General features: G+C 43.8%; 1 protein-coding gene across 12 annotated transcripts in view; it reads right to left on the reverse strand.

Annotated features, from left to right (window-relative positions):
- TCF4 (transcription factor 4) overlaps nucleotides 1-26,445 on the reverse strand; it is a 216,969-nt gene that overhangs the window by 87,856 nt on the left and 102,668 nt on the right. For 11 of the 12 annotated variants that reach the window (XR_010886998.1, XM_067316317.1, XM_067316316.1 and 8 more), the window contains 2 exons: nucleotides 2,420-2,564; nucleotides 2,251-2,300 (listed from right to left, as the gene is read on the reverse strand). Coding sequence is in view for 11 of the 12 variants with exons in the window: in XM_067316317.1 (XP_067172418.1) it covers nucleotides 2,251-2,300; nucleotides 2,420-2,564 (195 nt within the window). In the remaining variant the exon portion in view is untranslated. The remainder of the gene's footprint in view (nucleotides 1-2,250; nucleotides 2,301-2,419; nucleotides 2,565-26,445) is intronic. The other variant, XM_067316312.1, reaches the window with a different exon arrangement.

Below are 26,445 nucleotides of genomic sequence, written 5' to 3' on the forward strand. Positions count from 1 at the left end.
GGAACAGTTTTTTATATTTTCTTTCCTTATGAACTGCACAGCTCGTTAAAATTATTTAAAGTATTTAAAGTGTATATTCAACTTTGAGAAAACTTGGCTTACCAAATAAAAATACTACGGAAATAGTTAAGGTATTGAGCTAAGCACTTCAGTTCTGCACAATAACTGAATTCACAAAAAACTAAAGGAAGCACACATTTGAGGCTAATCTGTGAGAAACACAAATTGCATTTTATTCTGTGGAAGCAAGAAGCTCGCCATAAAAAAAACTTTTGCAGCAGTTTTAAACTGCTAAATGTTGACATTTCCCACCTAAACGCTGCCACTCGTACCCACGCGGGGAGGGAGCCAGCAGGTACCATTTCGCTGGGAGCATCTTCCGTAACATGGATGCAAAAACACCCCGAGACGGTCACCTGCTTACAGAGAAATATCCTAAAGCCCGGCAAATTATTTCCAGGCGACGACTAAACAGAGCAGCTAGTGGTGCCTCGTGCCCTACCGCAGCTGGCGCGGCGGTTCCGGAGTCGCGCGGAACACGCTCCGGCACCCGTGGGTTCCGCTGCTCCAGAACGCGCTCCGGCACTTGCTGCTCTGCTTGGTACGGTCCCTATTATGCACAAGCTTGCCTCAAAACGTAAAGAGCTGTGACGGATATATCATGTGGAGCTGTCATAAAAACTATTAAAAGCTAAAGTTTCGTCTAAATTAAATCCACCTCTAACTTCAAGCGTAACAGTACTCATAAAAACCTTCGGGGGGGATATTGGCTATTGCTGTAAAGGAGTCCAATAAAAACCCAAACCAAAAACACATAGTGAAATAAATTTAACATACACACATGGGAACTTCTTTTTAATTAAAAATAATAGTATTATTACTTTACTAGTAACTTCCATTTCAGAATTTCCACACTGCAAGAACTTACAAAAAGATTCATGTTTGTATTTCTTTAACGCCATAAAGATTACAAGAATCTGCTCGATTAAATTTGGATCTTCATACGTGTTTCTCACTTTCAGATTATCATTTCATTATTTATAAAATGACTAGGAGTGAAACTACTGTTTAGCACATTTACTACAACAACCGAAGCTTTAAAAGTATGCTAGTTTGCAAACTGCAAATTTACTTGGATTTATGGGAAAAACATAAAACCCATCCGAGATTAACATGTCAATTTGTTCATATATTCCGCAAGATTGATCACCACTCAGCCCCTCCTAATAACCAGATTTATAGATAAAACCAATAGAGTCACCAGGTATGAAAAGAAAGCTGCCCCTTCTTGAGTGTTTTGCTTTCTGCTTGTAGATAATGCTATGAAAATATATGGAGTGTATTTTTAAAGTACCAGTGGAGACAAACTTAGAATAAAAATATCAGAAAAATGCAATTTTAGCCATATTAATCATTATGTTAGATTTACTAAAACATCATTTCTTTCTAACTGCTATTTTTTGTATATTTTAAGGCATTTTAAAAAGCATTCTCTTAAAAGATGCAGTATACCATGATAAAGCTTTTTCAGAAAAACCGCAGAGATTTTACACAATAAATGAAAAAAAGGAAAAACAACAGAATAATCATTTGCATCATGAAACAAAGGACCTTGCAGAACCAAAGAGAAATATCAACTTCTGATTGCATGATATATAGATTGCGGAATAACGTCGGGGGGGGGGAAAAAAGAAAAAAAAAATCGAGCTTATTTGGATGGCATCCATATTCCTCCTTACAAAGACTCAGAGATGTTCTTTAGAATATCTGGGAAAACCCTGGGTAATTATCAGCTGTATCATTACTTATTAAATAACCCATAATGCCTCTGGTAACAGCTGGATTCCGCTGGTTGACACCTGGCGCTGCGCACGCAGGCGGCCGCGGCTGCCGCCGCCTTCCCAGCAAATGAAGACGTTCGCCCCGCGTCCCGGGCCGAGAGCCGCGCGGACGCCTCATAAATCCTCTCCGCACATCTCCCTCTTTCAGCACGCGCGACCACAAATCGTCCCCGCGCCGACAAAGGCGGCCGCCGGCGCGCGAAGCTAGCGCTCGCCCCGCGCGGCCCCGCGGGAACGGGACGGGCGGGAACGGCCCCGATTTGGGGCAGCTTTCCGGCGCCCTCCTCCGCCCGCGCTGCCCCACGCCGACATGACCGACGACGCGCTCGTCCTCCTCGCGCAATCAATCGCTCCCAAGCCCGGATGGGATCTTGCATCCGCCCTTACCTTGCCCGCGGCTGGCACTTACCGAGGACGGCAAACCCGGAGGAACTTTCCGAACTTTCTTCGTCTGTACTTCTGCAAAAAGATGGGGAAAAAGAAAAAAACAACGGCGCCTCCGTCAGACGGGCTGTTTGCACGCTGGGTTTTTTTTTCCCCAGGAGCGCCGCTCCGCCGGCACGGCGCTGGACACTCACCCATGGAGGTGCTGTGCAGGGGCCGCCGGCGCGGGTTATTGCTGGAGTACTGGTAGTACTGCGAGCCGGGCTTGGTGGGCGAGAGCGCGCCGCCGCCGCCGCCGCTGCCGCCGCCGAGGTCCAGGTCGCCTCCGAGGAGACTTTGCTAAAAGACGAAGAACACAGAGCTGGGTCCCTGCGAGCCAGCATGCATGCACACACACGTTAAGCCTAACTCGCCTCGTCGCTAGCTATTTCTCATCCCTCCAAATAACAGAGTAAAGCAACTTTCGCGAGCCACCGGAATAGTGCAACAAGAACCTGCCAAAATTTTAAAGGAGCCATAACAAAAAAAATTCCACTTTGGCGTCTTCTCTTTAACTACAAAGTGCAAAATACAAAGTGCTTAATTTAAAATATGATTGTTTACATTTAAAGGAGACTACTGCCTACTTATTCAAATGCAATCAGTGTTTTAAAAACTTTTGGAGCTATGTTAAAGAATATATTTGAAGGTAATTTAGTTTCTTCCCTGCAAACAAGATAGTTCAGGCTACGTATCTGACAATAATAAAACTAACAAAAAAACAAATCCTGCTGTCGATAGAGCAGTTGGTTCAGTGTGCAAGAGACAGCTTCATTGTCTATCCCCACGTAAGGGAAAATTCATATCTGTGAGTTAAATATATCAGGTTTTGCAATATAAAAATCTACACAGCAGGCTGCACGTAATATGTAATTAGTATAGGAAAATAAAATTAGACATTATTAATAATTTTTGCAATGTTATCAGGAAAAAAAAAACACCTCAGAAAACCAAAAACAATTAACGCTATTGTATAGCAGCAGCAGCAGTAGCAGCAGCAAAGGACTTTCAATATATCCATTTTACGCCTCTACCACTAACTAACAAGAAGCATCCTAGTAAATGCAAAATTTACGGAGCTACGAAGGACGATGGTTTCCATGAAACAGCAGAAAACATTATCTGACCCATACTTAAAGAAAAATTAGAAATCTTTAAGAGACTATGACAGAAGAACAATTTCCTGAGTAATGCTCTATTTGCTATAAACTACATTGAAACTTACCCATAATATATAAATCCCCTGATTATACTCTGCATTGAACACATTGTTCTTTTAATTATTCTGATATGCAATAAAACAGGTGTAGATACTACCATTTATATTAAGAACAAATTTACCATTTAATAAAGAAATTTTAAAATTAAGTACCAAAAATCTAACTTTATCGTTACTTGTAATCAACTTTTACTGACTGAACTAATTACTGTACTTGATAAAGTACAGAATGTGTTTTCCCTAATCTAAATTCTAATCACCATGTCACTCACAACAGACTTAGTAATGCTTCACTAACACACTATTCACATGCAAAATACTCTAAATAGGCCAATTATGACTCTGCCCCTGTTCCCTGGTTAACCCGCTGAGAACTGAAAAATTTCACAAGGCAGTCACCAACTAAAACAAAGGCTCCTTGTTTTAAATTAAGACAGTCTTTTTGATTCCTAAATAGCTCAACAAAGTGGCATGTCTTCTCCTGAAAGCAGTTGGTCAAATATGACCCATGAGCTGGAAAATCAGAAATTAAAACATCCTTACTCCTTTACTGCGCTTCTAAAAACATCCAAAGATAACTTTTGATTCTAGAAAACTATATTACTTTTTTTCCCAGGGAAGCAAAATGAAAATCCCTGATGAGGTATCGACAACTAATCTGGGGCTGACTCCGGGCGCAACCTTTCCTTGACATGCAGCGTAGCATTTGGCTTCACAGAAATCCCACAGGCGTAAAAATATAAAAATGTTAGTCATGAGGTACTTTTCACTAATATCCTTACATTTAGCTAATGTCTAATATACACCTGCGATGACTGCGCTCCTTTTAATAAACAACACCTGCACCGACGAAAATGGTTGCAAGTCTGTTGCATAATGGCAAAGAAATATATGCAAAAACTCTTTGAAAAAAATGGTTATCATTCATTGTGAATATCCTCCGAAAATAAACGTAATTTTATTGAATGTCTTCAAGCATTTCAGAATGAAACAGTGCTAACCACAAAAATTCTATTCAGTCATATATTTTTATCACGTATACATCTTAACATAAAGACAGACCTGCTAAATCTGTGCATGGTTTATCCATATGTCGGGTAGTCTGAAAGACTTACAGCCATCAGCTGTATAAATTCCTATATCCATCCTCCTAGCTTTAATTTGATTTTAAAAAAAATGTATATAAGACAGCGTTTGCAAACTATTTTAGATTAAACACGATTCACTTTAGGAGCATAAAACATACACATACCCTATGTTGTTTTTGTTTTTTCATCCAAACATTTTTCTCTATAAAAAGATGCAGAGGTTTCTACAGAAAAAAAATCCCAAACTTGTATTATTACATTAGAAACAAACACAGGTACCAGTCTTAAAGGCTGCACAGCCTTTTTTTTTATTTAGCAGCCGAACGCTTCTCTCCCTTTGCCACCAGTTGCATCTGGCAGGGACCGCTCGCTGCTCGTGACCCTCCAGGTGGAGGATGCAACGGGGACGGGGACGGGGACGGAGCCGTGCGTCGGACGCGCGCGGGCGACCCCTGCGACGCGGGCCGCAAGGAAGAGCCCTCGGACGCGGGGGCACCTTGGGGTGATTTGCAAGGGTTTTCGCTCGCGGGGCGGATACCCGCGCCGGTGGCACGCAGGGCGCGCGGTATCTTTGTGCGCGAAGCGCGGCCGTAATTAGGACTAAATATTTTACTGTCAACAAATTCCATTCAAGTGCTGCGTACAACGGCTTTCTTCCTACGACAAAGACCAGTTTATTTAAACGTATCGCAAAAACTTTCGTCATAACTGTCACAGACTAATTTCTTTTATTCCCTCTCAGGGGAAAAAAAAAAAAGAACAGGAAAAATCCCTCCTTTGTCTTGTATCGGACAGGGAGACGTTCTGTTAAGGTAACAAAACGAGGTGGTTTTGTGCGTTTAAGGGGACCTCGCTGAGCACTCCAGGCAGGAAAACTAAGATGAAAACATATATGTACTTCTTGGGAGAGGACGCTTCTAAAAAGAACAATGGGCATTTATTACTGTTCAGCCCACATGTCACACCGCTAATGGCCTGCAACAAAGGGAAAGATAAAACGTTTACAAACCACGCTGCCATAGATTACCTAGCACTCGGAGCTTGCCTTTTCCCCAAACTGGGTCTTAAAACCTGAACGAATTATTAGGCATCAAAGTTCATATTTACCATTAAGAAATGATCAGCTTAAAAGCTAAGCGCTACATTTGTCAAACTCCTTTCCAGGCTTCAGGCAGGGGTTTAACGCATATCTATCTCCTATACAGTGGAAGCAAACGTTCTGGGGTTATCTTTGGGTGCAACCATTACACCAGGCAGGAAACAAGATGTTGCAGATCTTTGAGCTCATCCGTATAAATCCTGGAGGCATACGCTTGCAATACGGCACACACTGTGCAAACCACTCCACGCTCGCAGATCTGTACAGTTTGCAGTCTATTTGTTTTATAATAAACAAAGCACACAATATATTGAATTTGCCAGTTGAATTTTGAAGTTTGAGCTAAAAAAAAATCACAGAAGAAAATAAATGCAACATAGCAAAATCCATTTTCAAATTGAGACATGCAGCTGTATTTTTTATCAATTGCGATGCATTTGCTTTTCTTGTTGTTATATACAATCCTGACAGTATTTCCAGTAATTTGTAAAATAAGTCACTAACTATTAAGTTCTGCCTCCATAACTTGGATAACTAAGCAAAGAATTAAAACTAGGTGCAGAGAAAAAACATGCATTCACTAATACAAAACAACATCCATGTGGATATTACATTACCCCTCCCGGAAAAAACAAACCTTGTTTCCATTGTGAACTTGAAGTTTTGCTTTTCAAATGAAAATCACATGAATGCAAATAACTGTTTCACTTAAATATTTGTTTTAGACCTAATAGGTAGGAAATAGGTTTAAAAATATTATTGTATTTATCCTTTATTACCAAAACAGGTGAGATTAGTGTATGACAGAATGCTGCCTTTTTTTTAATACAACATTAATTCAGATTAAAGGTAAATGACCTTGAAGCCTGTAATCTGAAATCCCCCGCAAGCACAGATGAGGGAAAAATATCTCAGAAAAGGCCTTTTTTTGCTGACATCCTGGGTATGCTTTTTTTTTCTTCTTTTTTTTGATGTCTTCACGCTACGCCGTGACCCAGCATCAAGCCCAACACCGCGGGGGTGCTGCGGAAAGGGGGCTTCGAGGAGCACAGCCCCAGCTCCTGTCCGACCTCCGCGTCCTCCTGCGGGGACACCGTCCCCAAAAGCGTGGCTCCCTCTGTCCTCACATCGCGCGGCTGGGGGCCACAGGGCCCTTCATGGCTTTGTCCAGAGAAACGGGCTGAGGGCTAAGCATCGCTCCACAGCGAATGCTACCGAGCACCAAGTACGTGCATTTATGCATCTGCGCGTGGGTGCGTCCACCTACTCGTGTGCACGTGTGCAATCATCTACTCGTGTGCATGTGTGCATCCATCTACTCGTGTACGTGTGCATCCATCTGCTTGTGTACGTGTGCATCCATCCACTCATGTACGTGTGCATCCATCTGCTTGTGCACATGTGCATCCATCCACTCATGTACGTGTGCATCTATCTACTCGTGTATGTGTGCATCCATCTACTCATGTACATGTGCATCCATCTACTCACGTATGTGTGCATCCATCTGCTTGTGTACGTGTGCATCCATCTACTCATGTACGTGTGCATCCATCTACTCATGTATGTGTGCATCCATCTGCTTGTGTACGTGTGCGTCCATCCACTTATGTATATGTGCATCCATCTACTCATGTATGTGTGCATCCATCTACTCATGTACATGTGCATCCATCTACTCATGTATGTGTGCATCCATCTGCTTGTGTACGTGTGCGTCCATCCACTTATGTATATGTGCATCCATCTACTCATGTATGTGTGCATCCATCTACTCATGTACATGTGCATCCATCTACTCATGTATGTGTGCATCCATCTGCTTGTGTACGTGTGCATCCATCCACTTATGTATATGTGCATCCATCTACTCATGTATGTGTGCATCCATCTACTCATGTACATGTGCATCCATCTACTCATGTATGTGTGCATCCATCTGCTTGTGTACGTGTGCATCCATCCACTTATGTATATGTGCATCCATCTACTCATGTATGTGTGCATCCATCTGCTCGTGTACGTGTGCATCCATCTGCTCATGTATGTGTGCATCCATCTACTTGTGCACATGTGCATCCATCTATTTGTGTACATGTGCATCCATCTACTCATGCATGTGTGCATCCATCTACTCATGTATGTGTGCATCCATCTGCTCGTGTATGTGTGCATCCATCTGCTCGTGTACGTGTGCATCCATCTTCTCATGCATGTGGCTCATATACTTGTGGACGTGCATGTTCACACACTCAGATACACTACAGACCTTTAAACTGATATGAACACATGCACGTGTACATACTTTATATGCCTTTATCAACTCTCTTGCCAAAATGTATCCTTTCAAAAGTAAGTCTGTTTAGCAATAAATTTCCTATGCATTATGAGAGTTCGGACACTTCACCTAAAGATAAGAGTCCTGGTTTCTTTGCAACGTCACAACATTTTTTAAATTAAAACTCATTACTGTTCTAAAAACAAAAGCTCGCTTGCTTGCTTGCTTCATGTTTAGGCCTTCCTCGCCTTCCTCCCGAGCGCCAGTTCTCCCTGTGTTGCTCCTGGCATCGCCCAATGTCCTGCACCCGCCAGGGCACCGCGGCCGGGGAAGCCCTCAGGCTCGCTGCCCTCTTGCACGGCCCACGCGGCCCCTCCAGCGCCTCCCGGCACGGCACCTGCCCCCGCTCTCCTTATCCCGCAGGTTCCTTGCACCTCGTGGGGCTTTTGTGTAATCTAATTATGGTTTTCTTCAGGAAAAAAAGAGCACAAATGGTGTACTGCGATCATCGTCAACACTAAAAACTTCCATGCGCATATACGATCCAATATAATAGTCTGCAATTCTCTAAATAAAATATTAGGCCACAGTAATCGGGTTCCTCCGTGCTAGCTGGTGCCTGTCTCTCCCTTGCCAGCTACCTGGTTTGCACCACTGCTCTTCAACCATCTCCGTTCGACTTTTCAATACCTATTCTGTTGCAAATTTGCAAACAAAGCAACTTGAATTTGTTGAAATCACTCCTAAGTCATGCTGAAATGGATGAATAGGAGGTAATTTTTTCTGATTTTTTTGGGATATATATAAGAAATTTCTAAATGCAGCTGTCCTGTTCTCTTCTTCTTTAGTAAAACCACGGAATACAATATTACATCTCAACATCTAGATTTCAGCTCCTTTTACATGCTCTCTCCTCAGTTTATGAATTTTCACTTAAGTCAAGTTAACTAAGTAATGCCACATACACATCTGAATCATTTCTTGGTTATTTCCTTCTGTGATTTCAATCCTCTGCTTTTAATCAAATTATGAAACTAAATTTCCACTTATCATGTGACTATCAGGGCATCTGTTCATAATCTGTCCAATTCCTACAAATACTCCTTTCTTTGGCTAGTGGAAATTTGGCATCTCTCTGTGAAATCTTCTGTGTGTCATTTACGTCCAGTATTTTTCTCTAATGCCAAGTGTAAATTGCAAACCATTGATGGCAAACACAGAGAAACAATTTCCTCGCGTTTCACCAAGTATGTTTTCAATCTAAGGTACTGTTTTCCTTTTTCACTCAAGCAACCCTAATTCATAAAGTATTTGCAGAAGAATTTAGACCTTCAGACAGCACAGGAACTTTTCTCACAGGGATTTAATTTTTCATGAACACTCACATTAGGGAAGTGAAAGAAATTTTAGTATGTTTATTTTATTTTCTCTGTCTGATGGCAAATAACCTTTTGTTTCATTTCTTCTACCTTCTAGGGCAACATCTTCCGATAGCTGTGCACAGCGTTCAGCAGTTTTCTTTTCAGACTTTGACCTTTCCCATTAAAAAATGCTTGCAGGTATTATCAAACAATTTTTCATGTTCAACTAACCCTTGTGCATTAATGTCATTAGTATTAGTTCTCCAGCTCTTTATTTTTTCACTATTTCTTCCCCTGCATAATTTAAAATTGCTCTTTAAGTTTAAACCTTTCTGAAGTAATTTCTCCCAGTTGTGCTTTTTGAGCATTGAATATAATATCAGCACAAACCCAGGAACTTTGAAAGTTCATTTATTGGTTTAAGCGGCATTTGATGGACGTGAAGATGAACAGAGTGCTCCTAGGTACGGCTGGGGCTCAGCAGCCTCCGGACAGCGAGGATTTCACACTCGGCTGTAGGAGCTGTGTCCCTGTAATGAAGATGCTCCACGGGGACACGAAGGACTCCCTGCAGAGCCATCAGCCTCACTGTTCTGCCTCTGGTACGCCAACACAACACTTGATTTAATCCAAACAAACTGATTTTCCTGACCTATTTCAGGTGAGCAGGAGAAAAAAACAATCTGTAACTTCTTACCTAATTTTTACCACATTGATTCTTGGGGTATATTTGCTTCTTCCTATCCCTTCAATCACCATTAGGCATGATGACTGAAATTATTATATTGCTGCTTGCTTATAACTAAAGGTTAGTTATTTAATTGAGTTATTGATCCCCATCTTTCACGTTTACAGTGAATGATTTCACCATCAGTTGCACGATACTTGGCGTTCTTCTAAAGCTGTTGGTCTTAGCATCATGAGAATATTTTAATTGACAAAATTTGAGAAAAGACGGATAAAAAGTGACTCAACTGAACCAGCATAAGGCATAAAAATTTCAGCGGAAAGAAGGGACCTCCTCCTCCTCCACTAATGTGCGCGTTTTATAAAATAGAGGGTTTGCTCAATTTATGGGTTTGCGCTTGAGTGCTTGGAGTTGGAAATACCTCTACTACAGCTCAAATGAAAATATGAATGATTTCCCTGCTGCAAAGATTTGCAAAAAATGGCATCAAATATATGCTTGTATTTAACGTGCAAACTATACGTAGGGGTGGACACACACACACACACACACACACACACACACACACACACACACAAAAAAAACCAGGTGCCCCAGACACCTTGCTGACTTTCCCGGGTGCTCCTGAACTTGCAAAGTTGGGTTTCCTTTTTTTTTATAACCGCCTTTGCGACCTCCCGATATTGCGGATGACCGAGGCGCAACTCAGCATCAACGCCACCCCGTGCAAGCACCGAAGCAGACCCCCGTCCCCCTGGCTGCGAGGGCAGCATGGCTTCACCCCGCGTCCCAGCGCCTTCTCCAACGCTCCAGAAGCGGCTCCGGCCCCGGGAACCTGGGCGGCTTCGGCTTCAGACACATCAGTTGTTTCAAGATTTAGAAAAATGCACAATCTCAGAATATTAAAATATGGTGTAAAAGGTACCATAAAAGCTACCGCTGAATATAGGTTTGAATAGCAATCAGATAAAGCTTGTACTTGTGGGCACAGACGTGGGAACTGCTCAGCACGAGAAGAATCAGGCCGCCCCTCGTGTCGCTGCCTTCCACAGCGCTTCGCAGTGCACAGATATCTGTATTTCTGTGCAACGCCGAAGTTCAGAGCAGCTGTAAGCGCCCACTTTTTCAAACACCGCAAATCCGATACCATCTGGTAAGCATCAGCAATGCGGTCACTTCTTTGGGGGGAAGACAGATAAGAGGCAGAGAGGATTAATGACATGCAGAAATGAATGCTGCACAGAGAAAGACCGTTTTGCACTATTTTTCCCTGAGAAAAAAATACTGAAGACTTGCTGGCAAGCATTTCTTAGTTGGTCTCTGCTTTTTTTCAGTTGGAGTAAGCACTTCGACATGATTCAGTAAGGATGCCCTACCGCTACTCGCCTTAAAATGTTTCTTTCTGGCAAATTATTACAAACCCTAAAAAAAGCCCCGTTAACCTAACAAGTCAATTATCATCACTCATCCCTGTGTAAGCATTTGACTACGAACAGCTTGCAACAAAAATCCTGGCTCAAGTTGTCTCAGACAGGGTAAAATATCCTGACACGCCTCAGTCTTGAAAAGGTGTTTTGTGGCTGAATTCCCATTTTTAATGATATAATTATTGTTTTCCCTTTGAATATGAGAACACAGAAAAGGCTTTCGGGAAGTCCAAATGCATGGGAAACAGCATTTTTCTGAAATTACATTCGTAATATTTTTACCAAAGAAAAGTTACCGTACAAACATTTAAGAGACCAAACAAACTTCCTGTCCAAAAAAATAACCAAACCCATGCTAAATATTTAAAGTGCTCAGAGGATGTTTTTCTTAACTTACTGCTATTCATCAGTCTCAGGGATAAACAACGCCCTCCCCCTTTTTATGCCGAAGCAAGAGTTTGTAGAAAAAAATGCTCTCCACCGACTACAAGCAATTTAAATATCCTTAAATAATCTAGCATTCGGATAGGAGGCCTATGACTAAGGAGTTTCTTCCCTAGGTAAATATACACATGGCAACGCGACAAAGACAGCGGCATGCTGTTATGTTCTTGGGAAAGGACTATTAAAGACTTAAACTTAAGCAGTTCATGTATCAGATAGTGTTTGGCCTTACAGGAGGCTTCCGTTTGCAGTGTTATCAAGTCAGGCTTATTTTTTCCAGAATTATGTTATTCAAGTACACATAAAACACACTGATGCTGCTGATATGAGATTTGAAATGTTGCATCTTTTTTTTCCTCTATTTCAAATTTCCTCTGCTATTTGCAGTCTTTTTTTTCATGCAGTTAAAATACATGCTTTTCGATGGAAGCTGAGGCTGTAACCACTCTATGTTTTAACCTGGTGCGTATGTGAGGTTGAATAAAATGCAAAGCCCTATTCGTTTCAAGTGAAATCTGCAAAGCTGAAGTCACCTTGGGCTTCAGACAGGACAAAAAATTGGAGGCACCCTACAGCAACAGCAGAATTGGCAAATTCAGCTGCTATGAGAAATCTGAAAGAAGAAGAAGAAAAAAAAAAAAAAAGCACCTTTTTCTGCTGACGCAGGTAGGACTGTAACAAGCCGGCAGGCCCGTGCGTCAGAGCGGAGCGGCCCCGCGGTCGGGGCAGCGCTGCAGCAGAGCCTGCCGTGAAAAGCCGGAGCGCAGCCGCTTGCTCCAGCCGGCCCGTGCATGAAGAAACTGCCAGCAACGCTTTGCCCCGATGGTACAATTTTCACCTGTCCGTATTATCTCCATCACAAAGATTTAAAGCAGCTATAGCTAGTAAGCTGCCCAAATTCTAGCAGGAGCAAGGTGTCTGCAAGGACAGGCGCACGACCTTCGCTCAAAGCGCATGGAACCTCGCATGGTCCAAAAGGCTCTGCAGACACCTACTGTGGTTGTCTTGTCCACAAGACATCTACCGATGCATAGGGAAGACCCTCCATGCACCAGGCTTGCTGCTGGGGTTGTGCTTTTCCTCCTGCTTTTTTGCACGGCAAAGGTGCCGAGGAGCCTTGCCGCCGCAGAGGCTGCAGAGCGAAGCCTTGCTCCCGCTTCGCCGTCCTGCAGGTTGCAGAGGAACCGACAAACCCACCCAGTGGGGTGGTACGGATTTAAATAAGCCAGCAAGGGACGACGTGTAGGCATGGTCTGACTCCAGCTTGTACTCAAAGCCGTTAATACAAAATATAGTAACACTTCCATAGTCAAAAGAGGTAGAAAAGAGCTGATGTGCAAGCAGGGCTCTGAAGGAAAGGTAGCACCACTTCAGACTAGCATTAGGAACAAAAGTTGTCATAAAATGTGGGATCTGTTTGTCTGAAAGAAATAGTTGAAAAAAATCAAAGCCACTATGCTAAATTACTCGGCAGAAAAGAACCACCAGGCCGAACAGAAGCGCGGAGGAGAGCAAAGGTTCACAGATATTGTGTTGTTTTTAATCGCATTCGAGTTCCTATGGAAGTACATATCACGTACCTGGGAGCAATTGGATTGATAAAGGAAGGAATTGGAAAAGAAAGCAAAGAGACAGCAGAAGACGTATGACAAAAATTGCAAAGCCTGATAACTTCAAAATGAGATTCTAGTAACTGGAAAAAGACGGCACAGTGTCATTATTCTGCTCTCCAGGCTCGGTGGCAAGAGCGCGGGAGGAAGCAACCTCACTCGTCCTGGCTACGCTGCTTAAAAACAGCTACAACAGGCAATTTCCCGTTGCACCTTTGCAGCTCCAAAATGGACTGGCATGCTCTACACACGTACGGTTGTGGAGGTCTATCCTTAGAAACTGCCATACGTGACTCCAATATCACACTGCAGTCATGCCCTGGGATAAAGACAGATATATATGCTAAAAAATTCTTCTGATAGTGCCGAAAGAAGAGAGTGGTGATTTGCACTAATGCAAATGCTACTTTTTCACAAGTATTCCAAAGCTGGGCTACAAATCCATCATTTTACAAAGTCCATCCAAGACTGGTCTTCATGGAATAAAAACTTCTAAAAATGACCATTCTGCTCTTGATTTGACTTGGAAATATATACATGTGAAAAGGAAATAGTAAGGACTCATGGAAAATGCTCTATCACTCTTTCACGCCTAAGGCTTACAGAACGGGGAGCAATGAGCCAGGATACAACTACTGAGGACTGTTTTGGACAACAGTCACTCAAGCAACCTTAGAAAAAAGGCAGCAATTCTCTGTTCCCAGCAAGATGCAGCTGCAGGATAATGTACAGGGGACTCTTTTCGATGACTCAGGATGGCTCATGAAACCTGAGTCTGAGGTCCTTAAAATCTTCATTTTCAGGAGCAAGAAAGCAAGCAGGACTTTCAAACTGCGGAAACAACTTGCTTTGTATCTTGTTCACAAGGGATAAATTAAAGATTATGTTGGCAATCTCAAGTAGCCCATGACTCTTCCCATGTCATGGGGAAGATATGGCAGTACGATGCCATAAAGCAGTGGGCAGTTGCTTGCTTAATTTCTCTATAGATGGCTATAATATGCTCAACAGTCAATTGGGGTTTTTTTGCATTACATTAAATAAAATAAATCCCTTCCTCCAAAAATTTTGGTTTTGGACACTATCTTGTTATCCGACACATGTATTGTAAAGGTAGCCTGTATATTATAGTGGTATGTAAGAAAGGAGACAGAGAAATACCCAAGCGTATTATATTTCAGTGATACAGACCACTTTTATTAGACTTTACATGCATTTTTCCCCAGACAATTTTGAAAGATGAGGAGGTGGAAAATATCCATAATTCTACCTGAACTATAGTATAGCCTATCTTTTCCTTACTATTAATAAAAAATGTCGACAGTCGAGCAAGACCCGTTTTCAAAGAAAGAAAACAGTTAAAAAAAAAAAAAAGAAAGGCCTATAAACATGAAGACAGATGGCTATATTCTGTCATTAACTCGGAAACGAAATAAAAATATTAACTTTGCCGTTGTCGCTAAACACACTGCAGCACGGCTTGGACGCCCGGCAGCCACGCACCTCATCTGCCGCCAACGGCACGAAGGAATGAAAAAATCACCTGCCTCCCGCGCTGTGGCTATTTATTTTTGGTAAGCACCAACAACGGGGTCGGCACTTCCCAACGCCGGAGGAAAAGAAATCTTCCGGCTGCTGGCGGCTTTCGGAAGTTTTCCTCCGCTCCAAGCGATGGCCAGAAACGCTTCGGTTTTGCTCTCTGCCTGCGTAGGGTCTTTTGCCTGATAGTTTCCTTTCGGTCCCCAAACGTCCCTCAAAGGTCCCCTCCGTCGCACGCCCCCGCTCCCCGGGGGGGCCCGGATGCTCCCGCAGCCGCCCCAGGGTGGCAATTTGGCGCCCACGATCGCAGCACCCGCCGGCGGCTGCAACGAAACGCACGTCCGTTACGGGGGGAAAAGAGCTACGAAAGGGGAAGAGCGAAAACCAAGCCGAACAGGAAAGGGGAAGCAAGAAAGACACAGCGCCAGACGGTTCTGGTTCACTGGCTGACAGAAGCCGGTCTACAGATGCAGACTCCTAACTTGGGCACCGCAGCACCGAAAAACAGCTATGGATGCGCAGAAGACCCATCGGATAACTAGGGATGCACCTAACGCACTGCAGTTATGCGCAACATAGGCGGGATTTAGCACCCTAAATCCTGATGCGCGCGGAAGGCAGCGCGCTTTGCGGCCCTACAAAAATATCTTGATATCGAATTAAAGCAAGCTGAAAAATCATCTTCAGTTGTGAGAAGAGGAAGAATTCGAAAAAGAAGTAGGGGCTGCTCCATGACAACTGCAGAGCCATCTGATACTGCTGGTGTGTTTGAGGTATCTGAGGGTTTTCTTTTTTTAGGAAGGATGATAGCAGAACTTAGTCATTGTTTTTAATTATTCCATACATAAATAGATGGTAAGATTCATATTCTCATACGTTCCCTGAAATCTCTACTTGTCTGAAGTAATTGCTCCTTTCCCAAGCCAAAAAAGCAAAGGAATAAATGGCGTAACAACGGAAGCGGGGCTGGATCGTCTCTTTGAAACAAAAACTCACCCCAAGGTCAATGCTGATGCCAGCCCGGACTGATGCTTGAGGCTGGCACCATTGCGCTACCAGAAGACAATCTTTCAAATGGAGAGCAAATATGCTTCTTTTTTCTCCAGCTATTACCAAGAAGGAAGTTAAAGAGCTTTCTGTGAAAATAAAGTGGTGAGGGTCTACTGGAGTATGAAACCTCTTAAAAATATACAGATCACGGACTTGTGCTTATTTGGACCTTCCCAAAGAGTATGCACTAACACAGGCAAAAAATTTCTACTGGCTGTGCAGGATTTACAATTATTTGCTGTCTAAATGTATGTCATTTGTTTGTGAAAACACCGATTTCGCAGCGCATTCATGTACTGAACTATTTAATTATGTATTTGAATGACTTAAAATATAATTATTAGCCCAGGCAAAGTGAAAGCTAAGGAGAACTGCTAGATTTTAAAACTTGGAGGGACTTGGACAACTTTCAGATTGTTTAAACTGCAACAACAAATAAATAACGTAAAGAAGTTTGCAAAGCAAGAGAGCAATGTTGTGAATTGTAGAAAAGAATTAATAGGTGTCTTAGAAAGCACAGATCCTGACTAAATTTTACCCGCAGCGTATGTATTGAGAACAGTGATTATTTTACTAGCTAGCACCCTGTATCTGTCTGCGCTGGTAGAAGATGTTATTTCTCTGTCCTGAGCCATAGTGCGCGTGAAGGTCCTATCTCGAGCCGCAGCAGGTAGCCATGGGTCACAGCCAGGCAGCGGAGGAACAGCGCGGCTTCCAGGCAGGAGAAAGGCTGTCGGGAATGGTCTGCTGGAAAAGGGCAACGGGGCAGCATACAGCAAATGCCACAGAAATGGTCATGGGGGTTTGGGGCAACTGCAAGAGACTGGCACATTCAGAAAATATTAGGGTGACCCAAAGAAAAGCATATTAATAAAACGCCAGCATGTGACTGTGTGTTGTGTGCACGTGTTTGTACACGTGTGTGCACGCTGAACACACACGAGTGCCTTCTCCTCGCTTGACGTTCCCATAAAATTGCCAGTGAAGCTAGAGCTTTATTTAACGTTCCGGGAGTCCAGAATCCAAAACACTCAATTAACTGACCCATTCCTGAGGCTACGGGCACGAACCGAAACACAGCAAATCCCGGCTGAACACAAGGAAGCACGTGTTTACTGAGGGGGTGGTTGATCACTGGGACAGGTTGCCCAGAGAGGTGGTGGCGTCTCCATCCTTGGAGATATTCAAACCCGATGGACACAGTCCTGGGCAACCTGCTCAAGGTGACGCTGTTGGAGCAGGGCTGGACCAGGGGATCTCCAGGGCTCCCTGCCAACCCCAACCGCTCTGTGACTAAAGCTCTGAAGTTATAGTATCTTCAGCAAGACTATGTACTTGCCCTCACAACCGCCACAGCAATATGAATTTTTGTTAGTGCAAAGAGCAGTATTTTCCTTCAGCGCTTGCCTGGACTGTCATTACATTGCAACTGATGGAGCTGGAAAGCTGATGCGCCCAAGCACGCTGGTTACTGGATTTATTCAGGGTGATCACAGCTCATTAATGGGGACAGGGAAAGAACGAGGCAGGTCACCACTAAGACAGAAGCACGAGGAGGTGCAGGAGATCGTTGGCTTCACAGGAAGCAACGGATGGTTGGCGAGAGCCCCTGTCTGCACCAAGACAAGTATGCAACGAAAACGGTTTCAGCCGTTACTCCAGCAGCCCATTTCTTTACTTTCTAGGGCTTATAACACTTATATCAGCAAAATTAAAAGATGCCTATAAGCAGTGGCAGCCTATGCAGCACAGCGTATCATATATGCCAAGGACAGCACCCGCAACGATCACCCCTGGGCACTGAGGCATTCGCGGTCCCTTCTGAGTCCTGAAAACTGCCAGCGTTCGTTCCCAAAGCAGCCTCCCCCTTTGCTGGAGGTCTTCCATCAAATACCGACCGGATCCGAAGCAGGACCGTGCGGCGCAGCGCGGTGGCACCCTCGTCGCGGAAGGCTCGCAGCCGCGATAGCACGGCAAGTCAGAGCGCGGCCACCGCAAAGGCAGAGCGAGCTCCTATTAGCGCTCAACCACAGCATAAACCTATTATCGCACATTAGGAATAGCAGCGCTATTTTGTTGCCAGGTTATAAGCTCTAAAAGGGCGCCCTTGGAATGCTCACTCCCAACAAAATAGCCCTCGGTTTAACATCTGATCCAAAGGGCCTGGAGAAAAGCGCTGCCTTTTACCACTAAATTGCAGTGTTGGGTTTTAGCATTTCTTCAATTATGATATGGACAATGAAACTGTGTCTTTGTGGATGCATGAGGAATTCTGCTAAATGAGCCATTCAGACATCTGAACTTAAGTCTGTTCTTTTAATACATTTGATTAACATGGAAATTTTATCTCTTATGTCATTATTTTAGCGCTGTAACATCAAAAACATTAGTCCACAATGTCCCCATGATCACGGGAGGATAGTTTATGGGCGCTAGCACGAACTTCTGGAGCAGAAGTAATGATTCCACCTCCCAAAGCGAGATGCTTGTGCAGAAGCTAGGACAGAGGTGAATCTTCTCAAACCACAGACGGCCGCAGGAGCTGCCAAGAGAAATGCTGCTTCCCAGCCCCGCTGGCGCGAACGGGACTCAACCACTGACCTCAGAGCGTCCAGAATTTTGCTTATTAATCTTGCTCGTTCGCCCTTGGGGCAAGAATGCGTGGCCAGAGAAACCGGACTGAGACTTCACTTCCTTACCCCAAGTGCACGGTGATACCTGCACAAGAGGTTAGTACAGCCCTAACAGCTGAGGGCGAACTCTGGACCCAAGCGGCAAGGAACTACGTCTTTTTCTCTTTGAATTTAGTTTAGCCAAAGGCTATACTTATAATACGGCGTAATTTTATTTTGGCACCATATTTCTCATGGAGCATATCACATCCACACACAGCTGTGCCTGGTAAGTACATATTGCCCAGTCAAGAAGTCAGCGTGTTCAAATATTTAAAAGCAAATAAACAAAGCTCTGTAGCTTGTGTTAAGGGCACTGACACTTCATATCTAATCACAAAAAAATGGATTAGCAATAGACTTTGTAGGAGCCTAAGTTCCTTGGTACATTAGGTATCTTGTATCCTCTTAGCACAGTTTTTGTGTGCTTTTCTAGGGAGAGAGAATGAAGAAGAAATTATTACAGGTGAAGGAATCTTGCCATCAAAATGTGAGGAAATCTAGTTATTTGACTAAGCAAAAAAATACTAAGTGATTTGTAATAGAAGAATAAAATGAACTCACTGTGTCTCAAGAGGTCTGCAATATGATCTTCAGAAAAGGTAGCTTGCCAATTTAATTGAGGTAGGAGTTATTTAATTTTTTTATACACAGGTATAGTTTCCAATAAAACTACATATGCCTATAACACTGTGATGGCAGATGTGTCTCGATTATTAGAGGTGGGCTCTGGGGAATATATACAACGGATCTTGAAATCCGTAAGCAGCTGTTTGGAAGGGAGGGGTGGAACATTGTAACACACACACATGTTCCTAAAGTGCAGTAATGTTTTGTTATTTTACTGCAGGTGTATTACAGAGATGAAATTTAATAACTTATTGTATACAATACCAATAAAGCTGAAAGATTCTGTGCCCTGATGTTCATGAACAAAGTATAAATTAGCAGCGGTTCTGAACGCGGCAGCTCTGAACGCAGGCACACGCAGCACCTTTGCAGACACCTTCCCCGTCTGAAATGAGAATGTCACCGTTTCTGGTATTTACTACGAAAATGTGGTCAGGCCATTAAAAAAAAAAAAACAAAAAAAAACCCCAAAGTGCTTTACAAGATACTGGAGAAAGTGTTGCCGATCAAGTTAAAGGAAACCAAAAGCGTCTGCATGCCTGGGACAACATTCGTGCAGTCATTTTGTGAGGTCTTTGCAACGTGGGAAGCCCCCATGCGACGCTACCAGAGGCATCTTTGCAATAGTTACTCTTCAGTGGCTTAAAACAGAAGCCTGTTTTAGAATATGCATTAGTCTCGATCTCATGCTGAACGGAGCATGGAGGAAGGACCTTTCAAAAGTACCTATCAGACAAAAAGATAATCCCCCCTGCTTTTTTTCCCCCTTCTGTCTTTGCTGGACTGCTCTTCGTGTAATTAGAGATGTTGCAACAACTCAATAACTCACAGCAGAAAAAGGAAGTCCCAGTACTTCTGGAAGAAAAAAGAAAATGGGCAACAGCTATTTCTGTCCATTCCCTTCTCAGCATGAGACCACTGTTATGCAAGGATTTACACACTTATTGGACACACAGACATGGAGGCATAGGCAGCCGGGCTAAATTAATTTATATGCACTTGCCACGGAATCTGCATATCCTTTCATTTCCATTATACTCATTTTAAAGTTTTCCAGCAATATTTATACTATTTCTATACAAAAGGTGTATCATATACTCCCTCCATTATGCTCAACGAGCCTCAGACATTCAAAAATTAAAATCCAAGGCTTTCCTTCTGTTCCTTGATGGGAAAGGCTCAAAGAATCCCATTGCAACTTATGGGAAGGGAAAAGAGATGGCAGAGGGGGCATTTCCAAGTGAAGTGGAAAGCGTGTCCACCATGCTGCCACCTGCTCAGAGTGAGCAAAGCCAAAGACTTATTCCCTCTGTGTTAGCTATAGCAGAGAGCACAAAAGGCCATGTACATCTAATACGAAAACCTTCTGGGGAAGCCCCACGGTGTGCCAAAGCCTCCTCTCAGCCTCCCCAGGTTTCCACCCTTCAGGCCACTCTCACGTAGCTTCCCACCTTCCTGCCCGTGTCGCCCCACCGCAGAGGAGAAGGGAAGCAAGAAAAGGCGGAATGCAAAAGAGCAGAGAGGAGCCAAGATCATGCAGGAGAAGGGACGTCACAAAAGAGCCAAGGAGGACTGTAATGTTCAACAAATACTTGGAGCCAGATCCAACCGAAAAGAATACAGAGGAACATTATCAGCTACAAGAAGCCTTAACTCAGGTTGGGTCTATGTGAACTTTTAAGTGAGTTTCTAGAAACCTAAGCCAGAATTGGCATAGTCACTTGACCTCATAGCCTGCTATGCCCTTAACCATATGTTCTTGGAAACCGGCTGGCTCTCCTTCCGGAGGAATGGGATTTGAGACTTTGGGGTGAGAGAAGAGAGCGTAGGAACGCAAAGAGCTAGGGAAGAAAAGACTGGGGGAAAAGACGGTCAGAAAAAAGTCATTCTGTTGATCAACCTTTTCCTTTACCACAGTATCTTGAATCAAGCTTAAGGCTAGCAGGTATGTTCTCATTCTGGATGCAAGTTATTACATTATAGAAGCAGAACTTTTTTTTTTTAAGCTGGCTGAGCATGTATAACTGCACTAGCTTTCACCTTAACACTTCATTCCAGCTTCAGCTTTAAAAGTGGGATGGTTCCAGCTGGCTTCAGAGAGCATTTCTTGAGCATCAAGTAGATCAGTACATCCAAAGACAACATTTAGACTCCCTTTCCAAAAGCGTTAGTAGCAAAAACAAGTCACCTTAGGATTTTTGGATTTATTTTAAGTTAAAACACCTTGAAAACTAAATATCAGTTACTATGCATTTGCCAGAAAGGCGCAGACCAAATTTTAAAAGAACTGTCTAATTTTGTGTTGCCTTGGAAATCTAGGGAGTGTTTTCTGGCCACCAAGCTCATTTTACAGTTCTCTTTATTCATTGCTTTCTTGAATTAACTATTGCTCAGAAAAGCGCAATAGCCCCGGATTATTCAAAGTTGGTCCTATCGACTATTAGCTGATTAGTGGATCCATGGTACTCTAAGCAGCACACGTTACTATTAGTCTAATAATAGTATTTTGTATATCCAGATCCTCTTGCACCAAGGAATATCAATGTTTTATAAACACTGTAGAATTAACACAACCCCTCATTTTTATCTGTCATTTGGGAAACCAAAGCATTGTGATTTACACAAGTTTATCCTCCAGCCTGAACAATGTGCTCGCATCCCCTCGGGAGCCGTTTCGCGGTCCCTCCCTGCGAAGTCCACGCGCACCCTTGCACCGACCCATCCTTCCCGACCGCTGACGCAGCAGAGCTTTTCTTCCTTGCAATGCTTTTTGGCTTTACCAGTTTAAACTGTACTATAAAGTGCTGATTTACATTAAGCTCTCTGAATAAAGAAACAGATGTATTGCCCTTCATTATGAAGTGCAGGCTCTTATTTACAGTCTGAGTGCCAAACCAATAATACAGAATAATACAGGAAACCAGAAAAACAGTTGGAGGAATAAAATAGGCAAACTTTTTCTTTCAGTCCTACTGCCTTACTAATCCCCCCCCAAATCATCACAGTTAAAAAAAAAAATCTGATCTTTAGGGAAATGGTAAGTAGCACAGAATTAAGACAACATGCAAACTCCTGACTCTACTGAATGAAATGAGATTTTTGTCATTAACTTCAATGAAGCCAGTGTTTCAAAAGTGTCTTGACAACAACTTCAGTACATGTTTCTTAGATGACTTGTCTCTAATGGAATTTAATAGGTCCCAAGACGAGCTTTCTTCCATCCCCACTGTAATCAGTGTTGTATTTGCTATGGTTTTCAGCGAGAGCAGAATTGGGCCCTAGGCTCTGAAATAAAAATCATCTTGAAGGAAATGGGTTGCTGCGTATCTGACCTCTCCTCTCATTGGTGTGAATGAAGCACAGGAACAGAAACCTCGGATCATTGCTGCTCTTTGTGTGAAGAGAGGTTGTTGGGTTTTTTTCCTACCAAAAGATTAATAGGTAGCAAATTCAATATCGTTAGGTATTTAGTTTTCCTTAATTGTTCCAGGAACTCATCTACAGAGAGCAATGCATCACATCTGGAGGTAGCAATTTACCTTTCAGAAATCAACAAAATCTGCGCTCTCCTCTTGGGTTTAGGAAAAAGGCATGCGCACCACTATTCCTGCTACTCAGGGTCCTCCGACAACTGAACGCTTTAGGGTGTTCTGAACTACCTGTAATATTACTACCAACATTTTCTTTGGAATTCACTAAGTTTTCTTCAATATCGTCTGTCTAGATAAGCTAATTCTTCCTAATACATATGAAAACACACCCCAGAAATCTTGCAATAGACTTCTTGCTTTTCATTTTATGTTAAGCCCGAAGGTTCATACTTGTTAATAATTTGGTGGATCCTGATAGTTCTGCAGCCTGGAGAACAGACAACAGATGGCCCAACCCCAGCATTAAGCATTATTCCTCCTGTACCTTGCAGGAATTCAAGAGATTCTTATTTTAGAAATTTTTTTTTCTCCTTCCTGCCTGAGCACTGGTCATCTATTTTATCCACTTTTCCATCACATTTCAAGAACCTGCATGCATACGGCAGGAAGAAAGACCCTATTCCATGGATCGGACTATTCATTATTTGTACTTTTTGTTAATATTTTCCTAATATTTCTCAAATTTTCATGAGTGAAACCACAGAAAAGAAGAGTGAGTAGATGAAGAGTGAGTAGGCAGGGTTTTCTCCATCAAATCTTCACTGGGTCTACACAACCATGGAGCATGGTCACGGAGGTTCAGTTAGACAGCCTATACAGATAGCAAATCAATGTCCGTACGAGCTGACTCCTGCGGAAACTCCGGAATTCCTCCTTCCAAGTGCACAACATGATCATTCAGTGATGCTACTCAGGAAAAGAAACGCATGAACTCTCGCATTATAACCTCAGCTAGTGGGTCACTGCACTGCAAAAAACGATGGGTCTGTTCCAGGATCCTGGCAACACCTACTCCATTGGCACGAAGAGCATGGGAAGAGGAGCTACGGGTGCTTGCTGGGGCCTTTGCTCTCCTTCACAGTGTGCAATAGCTTGCCAAAAGGCCGAAGCTTATCAGCTTTTTAAGGTTTTGACCTCTTCTGTGCTCTGGACCAGACCCAGTGACCAGCAACAGCCACGGCCATCAACTTCATGCAGTCGGTGCTTTTTTGAACGAAAAAGAGGAACCTGGGTTTCTCCAGGCGACCGTCCTGCACGCGGCAGCGAGCCGGCAGTTCCCCTTTCGGAGCCCCATCCCGCCGCGACGTGTCAGGCAGCGCGGTCTGGGCGGACGTGCTGAGCGGAGGGCCGCATCCGAGGGCTGCAGCCGCCACCGAGTGCCCTCGGACGGGGCTGAACCCCCTCGCCCCGAGGCGGGCTCTGCCGGGCGGCCAGCGCCTTGGCGTCCCCGCGTCCCGCACGCCCCCCGTACGGCTCGCGCCGTGCGTGCCGTGACGCTGCAGCCCTACCAGCACCTCGTGATTCCTCTGTCGTTCGATATTGGGTATATTTGGACTCAGGACGCTTCTTTGATACTGATTCTAGGTCACTTGCTACTACTGCAGAGAATCTATGTGAAATGCAGGCTCACTTTGGGGTCCTGAAGCTGATGGTCCTAAAAAGAACAATCTGTTTCTGGTAAATTGTCTCCTTGAGCTTTCAGTTGCATCCCTGCCTTTAGTTTCCAAGTTTATCTTTTCACCCCCAAACCAAAGAAAACCCACCCCTGTGACCAGCAGGCATCCCTAAACACCCTGCGCACACGTGAGTCCCTGCAGACTGCAGTACGGGTCGTCTTACTGCGTACTAAGGCTTCACGCAAAACGGAGAGACCTTGCAAACTATTAAAGCTGCGGTGCCGCTTTGAACTCTGACACAATTTCTAACTTCCTTTCAGTAACACCAGAGCATTCAAACACAGTAAGATCGAAAGCAAAACTAACAGCAGAACGCAACAACGAGAAGATATGTTTTCGGAAGAGATGCAGCCCAGAAGCCCAGGGGGAACCCCGGGCGCCCGGAGCTGCAGAGAAGGGTCTCACCTGTGGGCTGGTGCGACTGCATGCGAGGCACAAATTCCCAAACGCTACGCAAGGATTGGGAAAATGAGTCATCCTGCTAGCTCTCAGCTATTGGAAGCACAGGCATGCAAGGATGTTAAAGCAAAAAGGACTAGCTGGAACTGGTTGCTAAAATTAACTGAGAATTACTGCAGTTGTTCTGAATCAGGTGAAGACAGAGCTACGTGTGTGATCTTCTGTATTCACCTGCTCTGGTTATTGCAATTTAGTCGAAATCAGTAAGTCGTTTATGGTCTCAATAAATAGTAGTGTATGGGGAGGCTAAATGCATCAATAACATGACTTTCATGGCTTGGTTTGTAAACTTCCACCGGGAGGAACCTCCACGTCCTTCTCGTCTGTTCCACGCAGAATTAAAAATTCACGGTTTTGCGTTAAACCAGGCAGAACAGCATTCCCTGGCTGCCCTTTCCCGTCCAAGCTTGGCGTCCAAAACTCTGCACGTGGAACAGCCCCAAAGGCCAGCACGCTGCGCGACGGCTCAGCGGCGAGGGCGAGGGGGCCTGCGGGGCCGCGGGGGGAGCCCGGCCCTATAAGCAGCCGAAACAGCCAAAAGTACGCCATTTCCCCAGATTATTAAAAGCACGTGGACATACAAAAGTGATGAAGGGATCGAGTATTTCCCTGTCCTGTAGGGAAATAGCATGCATTTGGGGGTTTGCTTTTCCTTTTTCCTGGCAGATTTACACAGTATAAAGACTTGAATATTAAGAAGGCTATTAAATTCTTTCAATAGTTTTCCAAAGTAAGAAGCTACTGCACTTATAAAAAGGAAAGGAAGCCTAGCGCTCTTCAAGAAAAGAAAAAAAAAGAATTTAACCATACGATTAATATTGCTGCTGAAATTAAAAAGAAAGTGTCTTTTAAGGAAATCAATTGTCTTGAAACAAAGCATAGACTTTTGGCTATTGATAGTATTTTCAGACTCAGACTTTCTCTGGAGACCTAAAAGTATGCAAATGCAAAGTGCACAGAGGCACACACGCACACATGCTATACCTTTGTATTACACTGGCATTTTATTATTTAATTAAACTACTCTTATTTTTCTAGCTCACGCATGCTTCCCTTGAGACGGCTTTGCTGTTAGCCTGCTGGCCTTGACTTCCAGCCAAAAACAATTCAGAAACAAAAAGGGACAACAAATCATATTTCCACAGACATTTTTATCCCTCAATACAACCTTGTTTTCACACAACATCGTACAGATTCCATGAAAACTACGATTTATTGCAGTAGCCGTGCAAACCTGGGGGCTGACACGGGCGCCGTGGCGTGGGCGCGCGGGAAGGCGCCCGGGGCTTGCAGAGCACCGCGAGCGGCAGCTTGCAGCAGCCTCCGCCAGGGCAGCGCCGGGTCGCCCCAGCCGCTGGGATGGCTCCGGCAGAAGTCGCAGAAGGAGCGCTTGCAAACGCCGCCTGTTCCTGAGGAATGCACGTTTGCAAGCGTCCCCATGCGCCATGGAGCCTAACTCGAGGATGAGGAAGGTTAAGAAGCAAACCTCATCCACCAGGCTATCTAGCAC

The sequence above is a fragment of the Apteryx mantelli genome, chromosome Z (genome assembly GCF_036417845.1).
Source record: "Apteryx mantelli isolate bAptMan1 chromosome Z, bAptMan1.hap1, whole genome shotgun sequence".
NCBI classification, from domain to species: domain Eukaryota; kingdom Metazoa; phylum Chordata; class Aves; order Apterygiformes; family Apterygidae; genus Apteryx; species Apteryx mantelli.